This window comes from Lissotriton helveticus, chromosome 1_1 (assembly GCF_964261635.1).
Source record: "Lissotriton helveticus chromosome 1_1, aLisHel1.1, whole genome shotgun sequence".
In the NCBI taxonomy this organism is placed as follows: domain Eukaryota; kingdom Metazoa; phylum Chordata; class Amphibia; order Caudata; family Salamandridae; genus Lissotriton; species Lissotriton helveticus.
The window spans coordinates 622,632,910-622,658,132 of record NC_136057.1 but is presented as its reverse complement, the minus strand read 5'-3'; the positions used below and the strand labels follow the sequence as shown (position 1 = coordinate 622,658,132).

Sequence of the window (25,223 nt, the reverse complement as noted above, 5' to 3'; positions counted from 1 at the left end):
GTGCAGGGGTGGTATTGGCGCTTCTACTCTACAGTGTCTGTGCATTCTGGTATCTTCTTCACATGATGTCATCATATCTTTAGTAACACATTTCTCGACCCTGACGTTCATGGCAGAAAATGGGCTATGTATCATTCACAAAATATGACTAATTACATTTACGTGTACTTTGGCCCTTTGCTGTACATTTAATTGAACAAATACTGTTCCAATATGGCCGCCAGGTTACGCTGGATTTTGGGACGAGCTGTAGGCGAGCTGAGCACCTTCCTTGATTCATCAGAGAAGTACGCCACCTGTAAACTACAACTAGTTCCAAGGTTTCAGTTTCAGACAAAGAGCTAGAAACAACCACTTATACAGACCATCGCGGACCTATCCGAGCTCTGGTTTAGGAAAACGGTCACAGCTTAGTCCTTCCTTTGTGTCAACAGCCTTGGGAGTGGCAGCTGAGCTCATCACAGACTTTTCTGCAAGCCAGAGGATCTCCTTCAGAGACAGTGACCCCTGCTTCTTGCCGCGATGGGCGCTCAAATTAGCACGGTAGGTGTCTCATAAGGGAGAAAGCATCATATCATTTGTATGATGAGCTGTAGACTGAGCAGCGGACGTCCAAATGTGGTTTACGCAGGCGTAGTTTTGAGAGTGCATCCTGGTACGGGCTTTCTTCACCCACTTTCCTACCACTAGTGCTCAAGTCTGTGTGCAAGAGGCCGAGGAAGTGCATGCACGCCTATCTGCAGCTCCAAGAGTTAGACACGCAGTTTCAGCAGTGCTTTAAGTGACATTAAAAGGAGGTGGCTAGCCGAAAGCGAGCCCTAAGAAGCATAAGCTAGAAATTCTTCCCAAGAGGCGTGGCCCATATAATTAAGGGTGCGTCTTAAAACATATTAAGTAAAACCCCTCGCTTGGTAAAGTGTGACATCTGACCAGTATTTTGGTGCCTGTTAGTTTTCTACTTTGACATCCAGACATCGCACAGAAATGGAGGTGTACAAAACACGCCAGATCTATTCTTTGTCAATAGGTCTGGCTTGTTTGCAGTACAAGCTGATAATTAAGTAACAATAGTGCTTTGGTTATGAATAATTATAGAGTTGATTTACACAATTAAGCCCTGCATTTTCTTTGACTTTCTCTCAGTCAATATTTCGACAGCAGTGTATTTTCTTCAAACACTTAAGTATAGAATCTCTATAGGCATATTGCTCTGTGTGATCTGCAAAAGGGCTATGGATTGGATGAGCATATATTCTGAACGAACACCTGTATGATCCACTGAGAAACTGGCTCTGTCATTTCAAGGCCAAGCACAACCTTAAGACACCTAAATTTCGTCCGCAGTACAATGATACAACAGTCACATGCTGCATGAAAAACCCTATAGAAAAAAAGCAAACTCCCTTAAAGAATGCAAGATTAGGTAAAACATGTGAAATGTAAACAGAAACTACATCACTGACAAAGATTACCTGAATGGTTTGTGTATTTTTTGTTTCACCTCTCTGTCCGCTCACATGCCGCGAGACGGGTGGCCATTGCTCCATCTGTACCAGTTGATGACTTTTCTGCTGGTAGATTGGACTCTGTCCTGTGCCAGATGATGATTGTTTAATGTTTTACTGTCTGTATGAATTTTTATACGCTTTTGAAAGCCCAATAAAAAGTCTTATTAAAAAGGTTTGTACTGTTCGTGCATGACTAGCTCATCCTCTCCAGATTTGTGCTTTACATTTTAGGCATTGTAGCCCTGCTGCTCCCCTTATAATTAGTAGTACAAATACCACAATGCTACTCACACATGGAACTGAAAACGTATAGAACTCTAGCTCTGCGCATGAGACGGTGGAGCTTCCCAGGGTGGGATCTGATCAGTCATGCACTCTGGGATCTAATACTGTAGACACTGGCCCTCTAAACTCAGCAGCAGAGATAAATAAGGCAAAGCATGCATTCATTTGTCAAGTATGTGTTTAAAACACGGTTTCTTATAACATCAAAGGAAAATGGCCTGCTTTAAAGAAAGAAGCTTGCTTTATTTGAAATCAGTCATGGACATGGTGGTCTATTTACCCTTGCAGTCCACCATCCCAGGAATGTTGACCAATCGGAGTGAGCTGCAATTTGTGACCAGCCTTTTTAATAATAATTAGATAGGTCGGACTGCGACACACCGTAGTTGCTCATGTTGTGAACCAACCTTTTACTAAATATATTGGTTCGTAAAATAAGTTTCTGGTCCCTAAAATTGTTTGTAAATAGCAATCGTGTTGTGTGACTTGAACAAAAGTACACCCGACCTCTAATTCTTCTTTATCATTAGCAGTTTGTTTTTTATAAGCGCTCTCCGTTTTGACAGGTGACAGAACCGCATCACGTGTAGATAAATGGCTTTGCCCAATATCACACAGCGTGGTTAAGTGGGGAGAGCCAGGAGTAGGGCTCAGAGCTTCTCGTTCTGCAGGCAGCGTCTCACGCATAATAGCGCACCTGCAGCGGCAGCAAACGCGTGTGTAGCAACAGGGCATGGAAGAAGGAACAGGGCACTGTGGTTGAAAGTGGGATGGGTGGGGTTCAGGTGATTGGCACTGGAGCGACCAGTTGATTACAGAGGAGACTGGCTGAAGATTGCCGCCCCTCTACAGGTATTTAATTTTAAACTGGTCAATACTGCAGTGTGGGCTTTATTTTTTTTGTCGACTCTGTTTATTGGCATTTGTTTTTTAGACAAAGAGAACAATTCAACATTGCAATAGGGGCAGCATTACAGACAGTACAGTTTGTTGGCCATGCCCGGCCTGAATTACCCAATCACCATGACATACCCATAATGCATTATGACTTTACACACAGTTAATATGCAGCAGTGTGGGCTTTATGACTGATAACAAACCGATAAACCAGTAACTCTCTTCCTTCACGCCTTCTAGTGAGTATATTTATATCCACCAGCTGTTCACGTGCCTTTTTTCACATTTTAACAAGCACGTGTAACTGCTTGCACAGCAGTATTAGTAGCCCATCCGCGGCGACCAGAACCGTCCGACCCACCTCACCACCAGCCAGCTTCTGAGTAAACATCACGCCCTGTGCATCCAGGCCTGCTGATGCGCCTCGTAATTATGCAATCCGGCGTTTGTCTCAGGAGCCATGCAGCTGTGACGACGAGGCGGCCTGTAATTGTCATTAAACAGCCAAAGCAAGTGAGTAGTGCCAGAATGAGTGAACTCTCACTTTGATTGTAGAGTTTTAATTTTCTTTTTGGCGCTAGCCAGTGGACTGGTGGTGCCCATCAAACAAATGACTTTAAGCACGGCCGACAGCAATGTCACATAAATCAGCAGAAAATGAGCCTAGTGTAGTACCACTATGTCCGTGACAGCCGGTGTGATCGCTGGTGCCGCTATCTGCGGGGTTGGGCAACTGACCTAATTTTCAGGTTTGGTGTCACTCAGTTGTTAAAATGTCACTCATATTTGCACCGAAATTATAAAAATGTCACACATGGCAATTTTAAACCTTGGCAGCTATGTCGTGGTGACCTGTCCACCGCACCTATAGTGCAGACAGACCGTAGCTTCAATAAAAGGGATGGTGGAATCGCATCGGTTTATAGTCCGCCGTTTTGGGACAGGTTCTCGGCTGTCCTGCAGTTCCCCCGGGGCGCAAGCAGGCATCCACTTCTGTCATTACAGCTGGCAGCAAAAAGACAGAAGTGGGTGCCTGCTTGTGCCCCAGGGGTACGGACAAAAAAACAAGCATGCACATTTCGTGCTGGCAGCAGGGGGGAGTGAGAGAGGAGGGGGCCTGTGCGATTCCCTCGCGAGAGCGAGCCAGGGGCACCATGTGCTTGTAAGTTAATTACAAACATATGTTGCCAAAGCTCGCTCCCACAAGGGAATAGCCAAACGTGCACGCGTTGCCATTGAAGGCAATGCAACGCGTGCACGTTTTTGGCCCAAAAAGCAAGTCGATTACATGAGATCCCCTCCTATGCAACGCATGCTCGTTGCGTAGGCGAGACCTAAAAAGAAGTGAAAGTGATTCTCATGGCTAAATTCACTTGATTTACTTACCTATTACTGTAATATAATTACTAGTCTGTATTATTGAGCACCTTGTATTGGAATCACCTATATTAAACATTTTTATGCCTGTACCTGTTTCTTTCGTGTGCCATGTAAAATGCTCTGATAACCGCAAGGGTCTTTTTCGCGCTATAGAAAACCTTCAAACAAATAAATAAAAATCAGTTTTTAATTACTGGCAGTTTTGCAACCAAGAGGGACGTGACCCACTTAAAGCCCTGCTTTTCTGAGAAAACAATTTCCACGAGACAGCACCCAGTTGTTTGTGCATGGGCTGGGTGGATCAGAAACCCCTCATGCAGTGGTCACCGTCTGTGAATGTGTCATTGACCAGAAGCTATTACATGATGCTAAGTCTGCTTACTATTTAATAAGCATAACTTCAGCTGCATGGCTCAATAAGCTGTCTAGGTAAACAACCTATGCATGCTCAGGAACATAAACTTAATACAAAATAACTCTGAATGGACAACCCCGTTCAGTAACCAGCTAAGTGGAGCATGAATATAAGCAATACCATCACTGAACTTGCATATTTACTCAAAGCTGCCAGCTTCCAAACAAAAAAAAAACACAAACTGCGTGCCTAGCTCGTTCACCTCTTGATCTATCATACTGCTTAGCACTGGGTCCAATATTACGATAACCACACCTTTGTGGTCATGTTCAACCTGGAAATACTTTCCACATAAGATTAAAAAACACAAAGGCAACACCCTTCCAACAACTCGCCCTAAATGGTGTAACAAGCTCCCTATGTATGTAATCACCTCATTGCCCCTCATAATGGTAGTTAAGTGCCATATTTCAATATCAAAATATCTCATCTCATTCACATCAAAAGAATTGATTAGCGATTATTTTTTTTTTAGCTTCAAAATTAAAAAAGAGAATATTCTGTACAGATACTTTTGTAGTGCAAAGTGTGGATGTTGTTTGGTTCTAGGATAACGCAATTTCGGTTGTATTCATAGTTTACACCTTTGATTGGTGGTCGATACCCACCTGCACCCTACACAGTTTTCTCACCTAGAAGATACAAAGTGGAATTTTGTTGACACTAAGAGGATTTCGATATTTGTCTTTTTATACACCTATTTAGAATTCACATGGAGGAGTTCACTGTTTTTGTAGTCTGCATGATATAGGGAGTCATTTTTAGGTCTTGCGCCTGGTGGTGCACTGTGCAGCATTTTGTAGGTGAAAAACAGGGAATCTAAACTGACCTAGGAATCGCACATGCTCGTGTGTGTGCGTTTCCTTTTCAGCTACCCCATTGGCCTTTGCCTGCGTCTTATTCTAAAAGACTACACGCAATTGGCCCGAGGCGGGCGCAGTGCTCCTCCCATGGCCTATTGGTGTCTATTACGCGCTTGGTGCGCGTAATAGACACCAATAGGCTATGGCTACAGTGGTGCATGCGCGAGTGCACCACTCGCGAGCTTCTTTGTTGTTCAAGTGGAAGTGAAAGCGAACGCTTTCCCAGCCGCTTGTTTTTTTGGCTTTCGCTTACCTGTTCCCCTTTTCTCACCGCCTCTGCCACTCTTCTCCCTGCCCGTGCCTCTTGTCCCCTTCCCCACTCTTTGTTCACACTTCCTGTCCCCGTTCCCCTACCTGTCCTTGGTCTCTTCCGGGCTTCACCTCTTTCTGCCAGTCTCTCCTTTTAAATACATGTCTTTGCCCATAACAGTGCCAGTGCCTCTCTCCAAAGTCTCCCAATATCTGAACTCGTCTCCTTCTTTCAAAGCGCCTACAATCTAGCTGCCTCTGCCCTTCACGCTCTCTGTGCCCCTCCTCTCCCCATGCTCTGCCTGCTTTCTGCCTGTGCCTCTCCGCGGCTTGACCTGCTCGGTGGATCGTCGCCTTCCATCTCTGCCTATGCCCCTCCTGTTTCTCACCACATGATCGCTGTCTGTGGCCCTCCGCTTCCTCAAAGCCTGCCATCGTTCTTTCTCGGCTCTCTACAGTCTGTGTTTTTTTTAGCAGTTTGCTCTAGTTGGCATCTTTCCCAGAATGCTTTGGGGAAAAAAATGGCCTCCGACCCCAGAGTACAAACTGAGCTCAGTGTGTGGGAGGACGCAAGTGGGCCTAGGCGTGCAGGCTACTGGGTGTGAGTGCTGGTTACTCACACCTCGTCGAGCCCTGCAGGCCCCGTGAATGCAGATCTGGTGAGTACAGACCTCCTGCAGGGTTTGTCGGAGGCCTGTTACCACAGGCGCGAGAGCAGACCAGTGGACCAGGGCATGAGAGCAGACCTCCCCTGCAGGCTCCGGACTCTGGTGCAGGTTTCTCTCCCTCACACCCGAGGTGTGCAGGCCACTCCACCTCAGACCCCAAGTGTGGAGAGCTTTCTCCTATAGCCCCCAGATGTTTCTGCCTCTTCTGTTCGTCTCTTGTCTCTAACCAGTCCTCAGATGTGCAAGTATCTGACCTCCAGGCTGAAGATGTGCAGGCCTTACGCGGGGTCACGTGTTTGGAGTTCATTCTAACACAGATGTCCCTCCTCTCCGTGCATGTCCCATGTGTCGGGTCTCCAAACTGCAACCGCTCCCTCTCAGTCCACAAGCCTGCAGACAGACAGGCAGGTCTCTTTACTGGAGCTATTTATAGTTTGACTGAAGCCTATCCTCTATAGTGCAGTCTTGCATGCCTCTCCTGCATGTTCCTGGTGTGCGGGTCACTCTGTGGCAGATGTAAGCATCAGCCTTGCAGCCCCCAGTGCCTCGGCCTCAGGTATAGGTACCACGTGTGTAAAGGTTTAAGTGCATGCTGTGTTGGCTGCATTTCTTCTGTCTCCAACTGTTATCCCATTCTCCTGCAGGCTACAGATGTAAAACTCTCCTGCATGTGTGCGAATGTGTCATGCAGACACCCGGCATGTACACCTCTTGCAGAGGTGCAGTGGTGTCCACATGCAGCCTCACGCTCACCCCATCGAGCTTCAGGTACTCATTTCTCCCTCCTGCATGCTGGAGGTGTACAGGTCTCTTTCCTGCAAGTAATAGGTGTCTAAGAGTCTCGTTTACAAATGTGCTGGTGTCTACCACAGGCACCTGTCTCTCCTGTTGGGAACGGCTGCATCCTCTTGCATGCTAAATGTGAGCAGGCCTCTTTCTTGCAAGCAATGTGTCTGAGCGTCTCACCTGAAAGTTCTGGCATCTGCCGCTGGCACCTGTCTCTCCTGCTGGCAAATGGGTGCATCCTCCTGCATGCTAAATCTGAGCAGGCACCTTTCCTGCAAGCGACAGGTGTCTAAGAGTCTCGCTTACAACAGTGCTGCTATCTCCTGCTGGCACGTGTCTCCCCTGCCGGCAACGGGTGCATCTTTCTGCATGCTAAATGTGCACACGCATCTTTCCTGCGAGCAGGAGGTGTCTAAGAGTCTTGCTTATAATTGTGCGTGTATCCCCCGGTGGCACCTGTCTCTCCTGCAGGCAATGGGTGCATCCTCCTGCATGCTAAAGGTGCACAGGCATCTTTCCTGCACTCTTTTTTTTTTTCAGAACAGATTTTATTATGTCGATGAAGCATTACAAAGAGAACACTGCCCCCCATGAACCGGAGGACCAGTGAGCAAATCGATAGTCATCACATATTAGCATTGCAATCAACATTTTGAGGTGAAAGAATACCCCCCAACTCCCTACCCCCCACACCCTCCCCGTACCTTCCCTCCCGGGTCCCGCCCCCTCCCCGCACAGTGTCTACATGGTCCAAACGGAAAAGCTCAACAAATCACAATCAGTGTGTGCCCCTCTTCACCCAGGATCAACGTGCAAATGTTCTACATCAGTATCCCGTGGCGCTGGCGGCTCCAGCCACAGTCCTCTATAGTCCGCCCATCGCTTCCATATTTTAAAATGTTTTTGGGGGCAGCCCCTGGCTTCGAAGATCGGACGTTCCAGCCCCATACAAAAGTCTAAGCCCCTCTTCCACACCTCGAGCAAGGGAGCCCTAGGGTCTTTCCAGGCCCGAGCCACATCTCTCTTGGCCGCCGTGAGGCCCAGGAGCAGCAGATGGCGTTTGTATACGTTCCCCCCCGATCTGCTCCATAACATGAAGAAGGCCCAGCTTCGACGAGTGGGGGAGGTCCCAACTCGGCACTTCAGACAAGCAATTCCATACATCAGTCCAGAACCTTGCCAGCTTCACACACGACCACACCGTATGTATAAACGTGCCCACCGCGCTTCCGCACCGCAGGCACTCAGGGGAAACAATCAGACCAGCCCTCCACAATCGATCTCTAGTATAATAGGCTCGATGCAGGTATTTAAACTGAATGAAACGCAGGCGCACCGCAATTGCTGCCCCTCTCGGAGCCTCCAGGGCCTCCCTCCAGTCTTCCTTCTCCAAGGTACCTATGTCTCCCTACCACACAGTGCGTAGTTTATCTAGTGGGGAAGAGCAGTGCGTGACTAGGGTTTGATAGATAGTGGATATTTTCGTATTTCTCAATTCTCCCATAAACACCTTGGCTTCAAGGGGACTAAATTTAGGCAACGAGTCTAGGCCTATCAATGAGGGGGACAGGGCGTGACGGAACTGTAAATATTTAAAGAATTGGGCTCGAGGCATATCGTATATCTTTCCTGCACTCTTGAGTGCAGTTCAGGCCTACGCCGATCTTCTTAATACTTGTCCTGCAGGCAAAACCTTCTCCCTCCAGCTGTAGGTGTGCATGACTCCCTCCTGCATTAAGTGGGAGTACTGACCTTGCTCCTGCATCTCATGCCTCTCTTACAGAGTTAAGCGTCCAGCCTGCCTTCTGTATGCTATAGAATGCAGACTTCAGTCCTGCATGCTGCAGGTTTACAAGCCTCTTCCCTGCATTCAATGGGAGTGTATACGTCCCTCCTGCACTGCATGCTGTTCGTGTGCAGTTCTCCCTGTAGAGTGCATGTATGCAGACCTACAGGCTATAGATGTGCCATCTTCCCTCCTGCTTTCTATGCATATAGAGCCCTTCCGTTTGCAGGCTATAGGTGTGCCGTTAAATGTCGTCCAGTCCTCTGTGCTGCGAAAACATACAACCCTTTCCTTCAGTGTTTAGCTTTCACGTTTGCAGGTGGGAATTTCCCCAGAGTCTTCCAGTTCACCCCGGTATGGGCTTGGGCAATACTTTTTGGCAGTTCCTTGTTTAATATAAAATTGCCTCGTCTGCATTCGGCCCTTTCCAGAAAGTACAGGCGTCCAAAGACATGTCTCACCCTATAAAAGATTCATTCTCAATACATTTTCTTGCTGTAAAGAGTGTTAATGAAGTGAGACTTATTAAGCGAGAACCTCTCCCTCGAGTCAATCAGGAATTTAAGCGCGGTAAATCAAATGTGAGTCTCTCTTAAGAGTGAGACTTAAACATATAAATGAGACCCTCTGTCTTGTGAATGAGTGAGACCTGTAAGTACGAGAAATCCTCTCCTGTGACTTGAGACTCTTTTTAAGTGACAGCGAGTGAGTGAAATCTGCTAATGTTATGGGGCTCACAAATATGAGTAGGTGGATGCCCTGTTTCAAGGATGATTGAAACATTTGGGGGACAAAAGGCAGTAAAAGATCTGAGACCTCACGAGGGCGCGAAATAAACAAAGAGCTCTAAATATAGTGCCCAGGGTAGTGCTTAAAGTTACTTCTAGTTCGTCGTCAAGCTTAAATGCCTGTATTTTCACGGGCCTGCCTGTGGCCTCCTGACTTGTTTTACGTATGTGCCCCCTTCCCCAGGTCTGAGCCTTTCTTATTTCTAGCTCTCGTTGTTTTGCCGTATATACGCTCACTGTGTGCCTGTATGTGCCCAGATCTGCTTGTCGCCTTGTCGTATGTTGCATCTGGGTCCTCAAGTTCTGCCGGTGACATTTTGTTTCTGACTCCACCACATAGTCACCCGCTTGTTTATTGCAATGATGTACCTGTATTTGCCCTGATAAGTGTGTGGCTTCCTTTCTCATGCTGTATATGGGACCCCAGCTATTCTTGTCACTCTGTACATCTGATTGTCACGCGCCCTCCAATTGGTTATTTTGTGCCTATTTTTCACCTTTCCTTCCTGTGGCTTCCTTTTTCGGTCAAAACAGTGCAACTGTGTGGTTGCAAAGAGCATATTGGGGACATGTTGAAAGCTTTCCTAAGAATGCATTCCCTCCCTTGATTACCACTGGCTTTGTGTTTTGCCACTTAACATTTGTTTGCTTTCTATTTGCTCGGTATATTTGTTTTAGCTGATCAAACTTATGTTTGTCCCTCCCATAGACCATAGTCTGCCATTTCTCTGATTGGCTCCTAATATGATTCCACTAGTGTGAGCTTTTAGGAAACCATTTTTTTATTTTGTTAATGCTTTGTTTATTTTTATAAATGCAGCATAAGTGTATATTTTGTATTTCCCCATGATGCACTAATTATGACCTTTTAATAGCAAAGTGATCTGCATTTCATTCGGTCCCATAAGTGTGTCAACCATTTGTGCTGCATTATATGCAGAATCCTTATGGTGACTAACTTTTAGATAACCACTTGGGTCAAGCTTGGAATTTTTTCTTTGTGTTGGCCTCGGTTAAGCTGAACTACAGCAAACCTTCGCCATGACAAACCTCCTTCCTAAGGGTCACACAAGTCTCATGTCTATGGGTGCAGATGCTTACATCGCTGGAAGGCCGCTTCCGCTGTGTTGCATAGGGTCATGTGCTGGCCTGGTGTTTTGAGTGCACGAGCTCTCGGTTGGCTGACTATTGCATATCAAGCCTCTTTCGCAGCACCCTGCCTAGTTAGGTGCTTGTAACATAATGCTTTCAATTTTAGCGTGCATATAATATTCAGGTAGTTCTTCCATATGTGCTCTTCCGATTGTCTCCTCCAGTGGTGTAATTGCATATATGTCAAATTAGCACTCCACTGCAAACAAAAAATATAATTAAAAACAGTGTCATTTACAATGCCAGAAGCTCCAACTTTTAATAATGCGAGACCTATTGCATTGCAAATGCTTGTTCTGAACAGTACTTGCTTTATTTCTAAAACATATTGCGGCAATGACATTGCATTTCAGCTAAATATTCTTTACTGAGATTAAGGGCTTTAGTGCAGGGAATTGTTACAGTTTCAGTGGCAAATGGTGCATTTTAATACACATTGACCACTTACCGAAGTAGCATTTAAAATCTTGAGTTTTGGTTTAGGAGATAATTAGTGGCAAGTGGTGCACTCTGGGCAGTTGCATTGCTCCTAATCTAACCGGGCTTAAACAATTATTACAAGAGATTTAGACATAATTCTTAAAAAGAAATTGAAATATTATATCTCATTTAAGTTACTGCTCTATCCTTGCTGATGTCACTACTTCTGTCCCCAACATTTTAGTGACTTCTCTTCCATGACAGTAAAGGATACTCAAACATTAAAAATAGCGATGGATGCTAGTGGCAGCCATAACTAAAGTGTATGGAATTTATATATATTTTACAGATGGCGTAATGTGTACATTTGAGTGGAATTCTTGTAAGGGGCAAAAACATTCTGAAATAGGACTTAAAGGAGGAGTGCTCAGTCACAACATCAGAAATTACTTCCAAAAATAATATTAAATAGTGAGAACTAGCTTCCACCAAGAGTGAAGAGGCTAAAAAAGTATAAATAGAAAAATGTTTTAGACAAATGGTAATAATCTAGGGATGAGAAAAGATTGAGTTGTAGGCATACTAGTGTCTGGCGTTTGGCAGCAGGCAGGAAAGAGGGTATTAGAGATAGCTGTATAATACTAGACACAACCTTATTTGATTTTTTTTTTTTTTTTTTTTAAATTTTATTTTTCCTCGTTGCCATCACATGGTATTAAATGACAGTTAGTCAATCAGCAGGGCAGCGTCAACATTCAGCTGCTTACGATCAATAGAGCAACTTTTGCATTTAACTCCCCCCCAACTTAAAACTTGCTACTTCAAGGGTCAAAGTTCACGATCCGGCACAGTAGTCCAATGCAACATCGGTGTGTCCATGGGCCTCTAGCCACTCTGAACGCAGTTACTGGTATTAACACTCTCGCCTGTACTTACATTTCCCAAATCCTTGTGACAGGCTCTATACCTGGGTCCCATCCCTCCCTCCCCCCCCCCACTCCAGATCCTCCTCATCCCCTGAACTGTCTTCATCCTCCTCCTCAGGGAGAGGCTCACAAATGTCCCCCCTATATGTGTTCCATGGTGTCCAGATTCTATTCCATTTGCGCGGATTATGTCTCTGTTGATACACTGCCCTCTCTGTCACCATAAGCACGTCCATATTTCTGCACCATTGCGCCAGAGTGGGTGCCTCAAGTGCCCCCCAGTTTTTGGCAATATCACGCTTTGCCATCATTACGCCAATGACCACCCAACTCTTCGCATGTAGTGATAAGTCTGTTGGGCCCCACACATTTAGAAGGCAGATTCTGGGATCAGGGGTGAACGGGTTCCGGAGGGTTTGACTGATCGTGCGTGTTACACGCCTCCAGTAATCCCGTATATTTGGACAGGTCCATATAGTGTGGAACAATGTACCCTCCTCCCCACAGTTTCTCAGGCAATACGGGTGGTCTGCTCTGTGTATTTTATATAGTGTCGTGCGGGTGTAGTAGACCCTGTGCAGTATCTTGAATTGGACCAGCCTGAATCGGGTGGAAATACCTGCCTCCCTGGGTGATGCCAGGGCTGCGTTCCAGTCCGCCTCGACCAGGTCCCCCAGCTCGTCCTCCCAGTATTCCTTCAGTTTCCCGAGGGGATCCGGCAGGTTGTTTAACAGTTTGCGGTAAGTGAGGGAGGTTGCACTTGACTCCATGTAATCCGTAAGCAGTCGGTCCTCTAACGGAGCCGACTCCGGAAGGGTAACGCCTGGTTCTAACACTGACAGGAGTGCGTGCCTAATTTGTATGTATCTGTATGTTTCGGTCACCTCAAGGTGGTATTGCTCCCTCAGGGTCGCAAAGGAGAGCACGCCGTCCCTTGTCCACAGGTCGCCCACCGTAGAGATCCCAATGGTATCCCATTGATCAAACCCTTTTAAACTGCGCAGGTTACCGAGGGCTTTGGTATCCCATAGTGGCGTGAGTTTAGTAATCACTCCCTCCCATCCCAGCCGTCTTTGCGCTTTGTGCCAGATGGCTACCGTGTGTTTGGTAGGCCCCTCCAGCTTCCTCGCCATACCTTTGTTGTAGAGTGGGGCCAGAAGGGTGGATATGCCCAGTTGGCGTCTATCCGCCTCATATGCAGGGTCGTCCTGTGCTGCGTGGACCCACTGGTTGATCACCTTGAGGTGCGCGGCCCAGTAGTACATTTCAAGGTTTGGGAGGGCTATCCCCCCACTATACCAGTCCCTAGTCAATTTCAACTGCGCCACCCTGGCCGGTTTGTCTCCCCACAGAAGGCCGGACAGTTGTGCCGACACTTGGCGGAAGAAGGATACGGGGACCATCGCCGGCGTATTCTCCAGAACATAGAGGAAGCGAGGTAGCGCCATCATTTTGAAGAGCGCTGCTCTACCTAGAAGTGTCAAGGGGAGATTCCTCCAGAGGCGCACGTCTGATTTGAGTCTGTCTAGTTGGGGCTTAAGATTCAGTTCAAGGAAGGTTGAGTGGTCCCTTGTAATCTGTATCCCTAGGTACTTAAAGGAGATGTGTTCTACGAGCAGTTGGCAATCCTCAGGCAATGCTGGAAGGTCACCCTGCACCATATAGAGTACGGACTTGGACCAGTTAAGTTTGTAACCGGAAGCCGCACCGTGGCGTTCGCACAGTGCCAGTAAGACCGGGATACTGTTCACGAGGTCCATGAGGTAGACGAGCATGTCGTCGGCGTACAGGGATACCCTATCCTCCCAGCCACCTCCCCACTGTATGCCTTTCAGCAGCTGGGTGGTTCTGATAATCGTGGCCAGGGGTTCTAGTACTAGGGCGAACAGTAGTGGCGAGAGTGGGCATCCCTGTCTCGTGCCCCGTGCCAGCGGAAACTCCCTTGAAATATGTCCGTTCGCGGTTACCCGCGCCACGGGATCGGTGTACAGTAGTCTGACCCACGATATGAACGTCGGGCCAATACCCATGCGTTCCAGGACCGCAAAAAGATAGTGCCACTCCACCATGTCAAAAGCCATTTTAGCATCTAGTGACAGTACCGCTGCCGGTTCCTCCAGCTGCGGGGCTCGGGCCAGCACCCCATGCAGCCGTCTCAAGTTCAGCGCCGTGCTCCGGTGTGGCATGAAGCCCGACTGGTCTGGGTGTATCAGGTGTGCTAGATGGGACAGTAGCCTGGTGGCCAACACTTTCGCAAGAATTTTACTTTCGGCGTTAAGGAGGGAGATCGGGCGGTATGATCCGCACTCTTCAGGGGGTTTGCCGGGCTTAGGTATCGCGACTATTGTGGCCGTGCGCTGGTCAGGAGGCAATCGCCCCTGCACCCGACACTCCTGGAACATATCGAGCAATGGTGCGGAGAGCGTTACGGACATGAGCTTGTACCACTCTATCGGCACACCATTGGGGCCTAGTGCCTTCCCCGGGTGTAGTGCAGCTACGGCCATCTGTATTTCTTCCGCCGTCAGGTCGGAGTCAAGCTCATCCCGTTGGTCTGGGGAGAGAGTGCGGGTCGGCACTCCTATGAGAGAGCTCTCTGCCCTCTCTCGTGTGACCTCATAGTCAGGGGAGTACACGGAGTGGAAATGGTCCGCCAGGAGTTCCACTATCCGTGCCGGACTGGTTTGTATCTCACCACTAGGGTCCTTCAGTTGGAGTATGGCCCTCTGACCTCCCCGCGCCCTCTCCAGCCACGCCAGAAGCTTCCCTGCTTTATCACCTACGTCATACACCCTGCTCGCAGTTGCTGACATATTTTCCCTCACTCTATGGCGCAGAAAGTCGGTATGACGCTGCTGGGCTAGTTGGAGCGCATGCTGGGTGTCCCTAGTCGGGTTCCCCTCGTGGTCCTGCGTCGCCTTGTCAAGCTGGTCCTCTAGGCCCATCAGTTCCTGACGCTGTGTGCGTTTGTGCTGTGTGATCACTGAAATCGCCTGTCCGCGGAGTACTGTCTTATAGGCCTCCCACAGGATTGTAGGCGACGCCACCGATCCCACATTCTCGGTGAGGTAGGAGCGTGTATCACTTTTCAAAGCCTTGGCTATGCCTGGTTCCCTGAGGTAACTCGGGTATATAGGGTAGACTCGCCTGAAAGTCCGTTCCTGATTGGACAGTGTCAGTGTCAGCGGGGAGTGGTCGGAAACCCCTCGCGGTCTAATCTGAGAGTCAGTGAAAGTAAGGAGACCCCCTCCCCACGTCAGAAAATAGTCAATCCGCGATAGGCTGTCGTGGACTGCCGAGTAGTATGTGTACTGCCGGTCAACTGGGTGGACTCGCCTCCATATGTCTACTAAGCCCTGCGCTTCCATGAAGTCATGTAGTTTGGAGTGTCCCGTTGTTTGTGTACGCACTGGGTGTCGGTCTAGGGAGTCCTGTGCCACTGCATTAAAGTCCCCACCCATGACGAGATCCCCTTCTGGAAGGTCTAATAAGAATCTCCCTAGTTCCGTGAAGGCTATGGTGTGTAGTGCCGGCGGGATATATACCGACACCACGTTAAGCGGCTTCCCCTCCCACTGCCCATGTACCGCTGCGAAGAGCCCCTGTGTGTCTACTGCTATTGATTGGGTTATGAACCTGGAAGAGCGGTGAATTAATATCCCGGTCCCCCGGGATCCCTTCGTGAACTCAGAGTGAACTATCATACTGTAGCCTTTCCTGTCCAGGGCCTTTATGGCCGTGCCGGTGAGGTGCGTTTCTTGTAGCAGGACCAGGGCAGGGTTTAATCTTTTTATACTTTGCAGGACCAGCCCTCGTTTAATTTTATCACCCAGACCCCTCACGTTCCAAGACATGAGGTGTAACGGGGCCGCCTGCCCTACATCAGTGCCCTCCACCATCATGGTCGGGTATGTAGATGGAAGATATGCGCGCGTGGAGGACCAGGAGGCCCGTGCGGTGACCCCGCGTGCAGTATCGTAACATTATCATTCTGTGCTCGTGTGCCCCATCGTAGCTATCTTGACCCTGTGTAGAAACTAAGTACCAAAACCCCATCCTACCCCCAACTCCCCCCCTCCCTGCCCCACGGACTCCAAACTGCCCGCCCCCCCAACTCAGCAGAGTGCCTGATCCCAACCCATAACATAGTACTTGCTCGCTGGGGTGAAGGCTCCTCCGTGGTCAGCGGCCCCCTTCCTCCGCTGCGGAGGCCCGTCCACCCAGTGTCCATGGCGGCCTTGCCAGTCTTCGTCTCCATCGGTTCAATCAAATAATTGCAGAGATTCATTGTTCTCCGTCCGCACTGTCCTCATGATGTTCGGCCAACGGGGATGGGAGCTCTGTGTCTTCGACGTTGATTTGCGAGCTCTGTCGGGAGCCTGCAGTACGGTGTTTATTCTGTCTGTTGGAGCGACGAGGGAGGCCCGCCGTCCTCCATCCCTCCAGCCAGTCCCGCGCCACCTCCGGGGAATCAAAAAACCAAGTCTTGTTGTCAGCCACGACCCTGAGTTTGGCTGGGAAGAGCATAGAGTATGGGATTTCTCTGGCTCTCAGTTCTTTTTTCACTTCAAAGAAGGTTCTCCTCCTCCGTGCCACCTCGGCCGTGTAATCAGGAAAGAATGCAAGCGTCGCGTTCTGGATCTTGATGGGAGGCGAGGTCCTTGCTGCCTGTAGGATGATGTCCCGATCTCTGAAGTTGAAGAGTCTCGCTATTATCGGTCTGGGGTTAGCTCCAGTCTTAGGGCGCCCGCCCGGCACCCGGTGTGCCCTTTCCACAGTGAAGAAGGCGGAGAGGCCTTTGGGTTTCAGAGTCTCTTTGATTAGGTTCTCAACATAGAGGTCCATCGCCCTTGTGTCTTCCGATTCTGGCACACCTATGATACGGATGTTGTTCCGTCTCGAGCGCCCTTCCTGGTCATCGAGCTTGTCGCGCAGTTCCCTGTTTTCTTTTGAGATGCGCTCCATGCTAATTTGTAGCTCCGACACGTCCTCAACCAAGGATTTGGTGACCACCTCCATATTATTCACTTTCTCTGTCATCTTGTGAAAGTCCGCCCTTATTAGTGTGATCTCGGCTGAGATTGACCCCACCGTGGCCTGCACCTGTGTGAGGGCTCGCATGACGTCGTCAATGGTCGCCTTCCTGCTACTGGTCACTTCGGCCGTCTTGCTCGATTGTGATTTGGCTTCCTGCGAGGGAGAGCCGGGCTTCTCGTACGCGAACCGGTCCAGGCGCGATTGCGCCGCCACGTTTTTAGTCCCCTTGCCGGCCATCTCAGCGTCTCTCGGGCTGACAGGACTTTATGTAGGCGCCGCACCTCCCTATCCTCCACACTCAGCCCCCCGGGGGTCGTCTTGGGGCTCACGCTGTGTACCGGAGTGGGGTGCAACTCTTGAGAGGTGGTTGGGTGCTGCGTCCCGTAGCGAAAGCAGGCTGGACAGGGCGTCCGCGGTGCGGTGGCGTGGGGCTGCCAGTCAATTCTTGGACTAATTCGTGGGGTAGGCAGCTGATGACTGCTCCCTATCGCCCCCCTGTAGCGTCACGTGCGCCGCCCCTTATTCGTGGCCGTCGGGTCTATTGCTTGGGCCCCTGGACGTTGGTGGGGGGGGCCCGAGTTACAGGCCAGGCAGATCCCAGCGGGCGCAGGAGGAGTACTCCGTGCGGACGTCTCCCAGCTCTCAGGACCCAACCCCGGCGGGGGTGTCCCGAGGCCCGGCTGGTATCCGCGCTCTCCGCCGCTTAATGCGCCCTCGGTCGGCAGTGGGGAGTCGCAGTGCGGTCTATGAAGCCGCGTGGGTCCTCCGGCGCCTTCCCCGGCGCTTCGGTAACTGCTGTCTAAGATGGCGGTTGCCGGTCTCTGTGTGTCCGCTCTGCGCGCCGGTCTTTGCTCACGTCGGGCGTGCAGGATTGTATCCCTCTCACCTCAGAGGGACCCCTCGCCAGGAAGTCTCGAGCTCCTGATGTCCAGCGATGGTGTCTGGATGCCCCAGCTTCATCCGCCGTCGCCCTTCGTAGCCGGGCACTTCCGGTAAATCAATGCCGAGACGGGCCACTTCCTGCCAGGCGTGCCGCTCACTGTGGTCCCCGGTCTGGATGCTTCACATAGGCCCACACGGGGGATTGTCAGAACCGTAGTTCCCGACCTCGGATTGAGGCCACGCTGGTTCGGTTAGCCGCCGCCCGGTCCTGGGCTTCGTTGCCTTCCCGCCTGGGAATATTAGACGACGGATAAATGTCCGGATTGATCTGGGAGCCGCTTCAAACACGGAGCTCTCCTTCTAGGCTGCCGCCATCGCCGGCTGCTAGCCACGCCCCCCCTTATTTGATTTTTAGGAGGTAGAATACGGTTTCTTCCGAACATAAAGCAGTGCTCTCAAAACAGTAAATTAACTGAATTAGAGTTTTTCCATTTGAAGAGCTAGCCTCTTTTAACTGGACCCCTTCTTCCCACTCCCTAAAACCACTGTTCAGACTGGACATATCTTAATACGGATGCCCACTGGTGTCCTAGAAGCCCAGCTCGCCCTCTCACCTTCCCTGTTCAGCAGAGGGCATGGAGCTAAAAGTAACTATTTGTGGGAAATTCATGAACAGTCTGTTTTGACGTTGCTAAGCAGGCTTTGCATTCTCAGGCTTATGATAGTATTTCTTGAATAGTATACCTGGACGTTTACTATGTCAACATATAATTATTCTCACTGTCTATATGTTGGTGTAATGCTTAAACCTCTAAATTAACATATTCCTTACTTTAACGTTTTTATGAGTTTCTCCGTCTGTCGAGTCTCTTCTTCAAATTGCCCCATGTTCACTTTGTGCACAGCAGCAGGCAATAAAACAAAGTCGTTCATAGTTAAACCTCAGCAGAAATATGCACTCTTTATTGTCCTACTCCTCTTCATCATCTGTAAAATACAGCCATTCATTATTCATTCTTTCCTTCATCCCTAACTCTACTGATTACATGTTTTATTTTCTTGCCCTATAGCATCCATCATTAAATCTCCCTCTTATCCTTAGTCATTCATCTGTTTATCATAATATAACCTAATTAGCCCTTCACCTCCTGTCCTTCTCCCTTTAGGTCTTTCTCCCTTAAGGAACCACCTAACATCCCTTTCGGCCCATTTTGTCATGCAGTCCCATCATTCTCCCTTCAGCCGTGTTCCATCCTCCGCCACAGTCCTTCAGCGACATTCTCCCTTCTGACCTTCCTGACACCTCGTCCTCCACACCACAGGCCTTTTATTCGCTTCACTGTTCTCACACCAAGCCTTTTCCCCTGATCCTCCCTCACACAGCACATCTTGGCCTCCTTAAATAAAAAACCATGTAAACACTTTTCTGAATATGTGTTCTAAAAAGCCGGAGATTTGGTCAGGCTAACAGCAGTGGTAGCAAGTTGCCAGCTCGGCGTCATGCTCCCTACCACCAGTCTGCTCCCCGACACATGGACTCAAAGCCTGTGGTTACTGCCAGTGAGCTGACAGCCTCTATAGTAATCCTGCTTCAAAAGCGTACAACCCTCTTTCTCGCCCTTGCTGTTTTCTCTATGTATTGTTCTCTTTCTTTCCTTCACCCTTTCTCTGGTTATCCTTGCCTAATTCTCATGTTTACTTTCGCCTCCTTTCACTTGTTTCTCAATTTCATTTGTTTTCGTCTCCACCATTTTCTGGCAGCACTGAGGCCTTCCTCGAGACGAACGGATCCCTCGACCCCTCACAGTCCGGTTTCCGAGCCAACCACAGCACTGAGACCGCCCTCATCGCAGCCACCGACGACATCAGATCCCTGCTCGACAGCGGGGAAACAGCTGCCCTCATCCTCCTGGACCTCTCTGCAGCGTTCAACACTGTCTGCCACCGCACCCTAATACAGCGCCTCAGCAACATCGGAATCCAAGAGAAGGCACTGGAGTGGATCATCTCATTTCTCGCCGGAAGAACCCAGAGAGTCCGCCTCCCCCCGTTCAGATTCAAGGCCACCGAAGTCATCTGCGGCGTACCTCAAGGATCCTCGCTCAGCCCCACCCTCTTCAACGTCTACATGAGCCCCCTCACAGCCATCGCACGCCAACACAACCTCAACATCATCTCCTACGCCGACGACACCCAGCTGATCCTCTCCCTCACCAACGACCCCGTCACCGCCAGAGCCAGCCTACACGAAGGTATGAAAGACGTCGCCGAGTGGATGAAGAACAGCCGCCTGAAACTGAACTCAGACAAGACGGAAGTCCTCCTCCTGGGATCATCCCCCTCCGCCTGGGACGACTCATGGGGGGCCCCCTGCCCTGGGCACCACCCCCAAGCCAACGGACCACGCACGTAACCTGGGCTTCATCCTGGACTCATCCCTCTCGATGACCAGACAAGTCAACGCCGTCTCGTCATCCTGCTTCAACACCTTGCGCATGCTCCGTAAGATCTTCCGATGGATCCCCACCGAAACCAGGAAGACGGTCACCCAGGCACTCGTCACCAGCCGACTGGACTACGGGAACACCCTCTACGCAGGAACCACTGCCAAACTACAGAAAAGACTCCAGCGCATACAGAACGCCTCCGCACGACTCATCCTGGACATCCCCCGCCACAACCACATCTCCGTCCACCTGAGAGACCTGCACTGGCTCCCCGTCAGCAAGAGGATCACGTTCAGACTCCTCACCCTTGCACACAAGGCTCTCCACGACCTGGGCCTCAAGTACCTCAACAACGCCTCACTTTCTACAAGCCCACCCTCCAGCTGCGATCGACCAGCCTCGCCCTCGCCACAGTACCACGCATTCGCAGAGCCACCACCGGAGGAAGATCCTTCTCCTACCTGGCGGCCAAGACATGGAACTCCCTCCCCATCCACCTACGGCTGACCCACGACCATCTCTCCTTCAGGAAGCAACTCAAGACCTGGCTTTTCGAGCAGTAACGGACCCCTCCCTCCCAGCGCCTTGAGACCCTTCCGGGTGAGTAGTGCGCTATACAAATTGTTTGATTGATTGATTGCTATACTCTGAGTGCTTAGGACTGAGGGGACCTACTAGCCATCTTCAACACATAATGAAGGTAGTGGAAAGCACAGGCTATCAAATACACACAGCAAATCGGGGGCATCAGGTCTTGTAAATTCTGGTATCAACACTGCAACAATTATTGCAGGAGATGTCAAGCTGTTATTACGGTTAGAGGTGTTGCGTACAGAGCATTTCCCTAATGCAGGATGGGGCGTAAAACGTACCGTAGCTAACCATAACAGGCCAAAATAATGTCTAGGTTTTAAAACTTAGTCACAGTATTCTTTCTGCTCCTAGCTCTGCTGCACCATTTATACAAGCTTTACCTAAGGTATTGGTAGGTCAGGTGCTGAACAGAGCTAATTTTACACAGCTGGGAGACTTGAATATTCATTTGGAGGACTTTCATTGTAAAGCATACAAAAATTAATGTATGAAATGCCTGAATTAATTTCACCCACTGGTAATTATCGGGCCGCATCCCAATCCATCGTTATTTTGTACACCATCAGACCACCTCAGTTTGGACCCAGCCATATGCAAATCACTCTTGACTGTGCTTCAATGGGAACACTCCAGACTGAGCTGCCAGGCCAGGTCCTCACTGAACCGGAACACAAGCAACCCAGGGCTGTTTTTGCCCTTGTTAGGGCTCATCAGTGAGGTATAGCTTGGTTCCAGTGAACGTGTGCATTAGACTGTTTGTATTAGAGCAGGATTAAGACGGATTGGCATATGGCTGCGTCCAAACAGAGGTGGCATGGTGTACAACGGAACTATGGATTGGGATGTGGCACAGAGTAATTATCAGTGGCTGACATACATACAAGCATTCTATCCATCACTTTTTGTGCACTTTAATATGCCTGACTCAGTGGGACAGGTATGCCCAGAAGTGGGCCCCTTGCACACAGTGTCACTGGAGCCAACTGGGGCTATAACACACAGATTATTTCTTTAGCTCCTAAAACACTCAAAATCATCTCCACTGAAACCTTGTCTTACAGAGGTAGAAAAATGGATGGTTTCATGCTGTTTGAAACTTGATGGAGAAAAAAACAGAAGTTCTCGTGGTTGATAATTATCTGAATAGTTGGTTCTTGGATTGTTTACCAGAGTCTCTTGGTATCCAGCCTCACCTTAAAGCGCTGGAAAAATATATGTGGTGCATGAGGGTGGATAACCAGCACTCTTTTGAGATATTGGTACATAAATTAGCAGCTGGCTGCTTTAGCATTTTGAAAATGCTTTAGAAAGATTAGAAATTCTACCAAATTCCACTCTGAGAGGAGCATTGTCCAAGCTGTCGTTACCTCTTGTCTTGACTGTGGGAACACACTTTATCTGCATTGTCCACGATTTGTATTAAATAAATTGCAGGTAGTACAAAATGCAGCTGTGCATCTTCTATTGAGGAAGCCAAGACACCAATCTGTTTCAGGATTCCTGGTCACCCTTCACTGGTTACCCATACTACAGTGGATTTCATTTAAAGCTATTTGCATTGCTTATCAAGCTTACTATAAAAAAGGCCATATTATTTGGCAGCACCTAATATGAGCATACAATCAAACAAGAACCTAGATCCTCCACTTCTTAACTAGCTGTATTTCCTATAGTGTAGAAAACCAGGAGTGGAGAGCAATCTTATTTTTACCTTGTTCATAAGCTCCAGAACTCTGCCTATGAGTCTGTGGATAACAGGAGAGGAGCTCAGATTCTTTCAGGAATCATCAGAAGACTTTGTTATTTGTATAACATGGTTGAGTTTACTGTGCCTGAACTATTCCAGCGCTGGAAGGCCTGATCCAGGTAGCCATGCACTTTACAAGTTTCACAGATTAGAATAGAATGTTCTTCCAGCAGTGATTGTCAAACATATATTTCAGTGGAATGCTATAATAACTTTAATTATGGATATTTCTTTGTTTGGGGATCATTATTATCCTCATAAATTTACAGATTTAAGCCGTGAAATTATATTATACAACTTCTACAACAGTAGAGCTTTCATATCTCTTTTCATATGAAAAGACATGGGAACAAGAGAACAAGTCAAGATTAGTTTATGTCAGGATCTTTTCCGATAATGGGCTCATGGTTTGGCATTGTTGCCCCTTTTATATAATGGTACACAGGCTTTTGCTAATACTTATTAGATCAGATTTTTTAAAATTCCTACATGTAAATGTATTTCACAAAAATGTCCCTAAGGTTAAACTTTAATAGTATCACATCCATGGTAGGTTGCTGACTGGGTAGGAAATAGTGAGCTAAAATTAAAGGGAACAAATTGGAGCATGGGTGTGGAATTCCTGTAGCCTGATGTATAGCACATAGTATTTGGGGTGAAGGAAAATCAATTTTCATATTTAATTTTGTCCACTGAACAAGTAGGCACACATCCTTTGTCTGCTAGTTTATAGTACCGCTGAGTGGAAGACATTACTGACTGTTTTCATTATAAAAAATAGTAATGTTTGCAATATATAAATAATCTACTGGCAGTCGCTAGTATGTAGTTATAATGTAAACCTTGTTGCCATAGATGAGGCGTTTTTTGTTTTGCTACTAACTTTGGCGCAGTTTGACGAATCTTCACAACATTTTCAAAACGAGTACGCCATTCACTTCAGTTGCTTTCTGGAAAGTTTCGAGATGCTTTGTCAAGCAGGGGCTGAGTAAAAGGTGGGTCCCAAAACAAGTTTTCCAGATGAAATATCCCATAGGGATTATAGACATGGCTACAGCCTGAACCGCTGGACGGAATTAATCCAAATATGGCAGAACGCTAGCTCTTTGTCCAGAGATAGCCCCTTTTGCAATTTGGTGTAAATCCGTTCACAAATTGTGTTAATCCTACATTTATACCAAAGGTCAGTGTATATACTTAATTTTTTTTTTACATTTATGTAGTACCTGCACACTGTTAAATTTACAGGAGGCAACTAATCATATGAAGTCAAGGGACCATAAATGAAATCTTAAAGGTTTGTGTGTGATCTAAAAATAATCCAGAGTGGGTTGCTATTATATAGCCCAGCAGCCGTTTAACGCTTTTGCGGTGCAAGGGTTAATACGGAGATCTCATAGCTGGCGCACTTAAGAGAGCTCGACTCAACGATGGAGCACTACGTGTTCTGCTTCACTGTTTAAGGATAGTTCTTACCCGGGCAGCTGCCGCTCACAAAGGACCGTGCAGTGCTGCTGAACGGCGCTCTGCACCACACTGATGCCAAAGGTCTGTTAGCTGCTCAGCATTAATACACATCATCTAGACTATCGCGGGGTCACGGAGTCAGAGCAGAAAGAAATGGAGGATGCCTAATATGTGCTCTTACAGGTTGCTCGGCTCATTGACTCTCTGGATTCAGCTAGTGACATAGCAAGAGTGCCATATGGAGAAGAGGGGTGCTGGCAGGGATCGAGGAAGCCTGCAGGGGACAGCAGCATTGCCCTCTCTACATTCCAGACCAGGCTGGGAGGAGCAGACAGGAGCTGGCAAGGCTGTCATGATCTCCTCTGCCCCTGACAAACACTGAGCAGAGAAGGCTGGAAAAGGCAAGAAGAGCAGAAAACAACACTGTGCACCCTGCTTTTTACAAAGCAGCCCCAGTGGGGGCTGGATTTAGCAGAGAGGACCACCAAGGGTTCAAGGTGGCTGAGGAGCCAGCCGCTGGGGTGTTGGACTGGAGGCACTGGGTAGCCCTCTCATGCAGCGTTGGTGGAGAGGAGGCGAGCAGTACTACTGCAGCTGAACAGGGCTGGCAGCCCCCGTGCTGCGGCGTGAGTGGACTGGCCTGAAACTGTCCGAACCCCTACCCCAGTGCACTGGACCCAACCACTGACAGCCACTCTGGGACGGAGCGGATAAGGGCACGGCTTGTGTACCCGCATGACTTGGCGAGCAGGAGGCTCAGCAACGAAGGGTTAATTAATGTTTATGTTGCAGGAGTGGCAGGGGCGTGGCATGTGCGCCTTCCATGCAGGAGTGGGTGGCAGGGGCAAACTCCACCACACAGCGGAAACTGAGGTTTTTCTTTTGCCAAACTCCGCGCTCCCAGCAGAGCACGGAGGTGGCAAAAC

General features: G+C 48.7%; 1 protein-coding gene across 1 annotated transcript in view; it reads left to right on the top strand.

Moving 5' to 3' along the window:
* The first annotated feature begins 286 nt into the window (after positions 1-286).
* The window catches only part of LOC144814933 (NADH-cytochrome b5 reductase 3-like), a 229,288-nt gene continuing 204,351 nt past the window's right edge, over positions 287-25,223 (top strand). Inside the window, exon 1 of the mRNA XM_078674147.1 lies at positions 287-543. Coding sequence (XP_078530273.1) covers positions 523-543 — 21 coding nt within the window. The 5' untranslated portion in view covers positions 287-522. The remainder of the gene's footprint in view (positions 544-25,223) is intronic.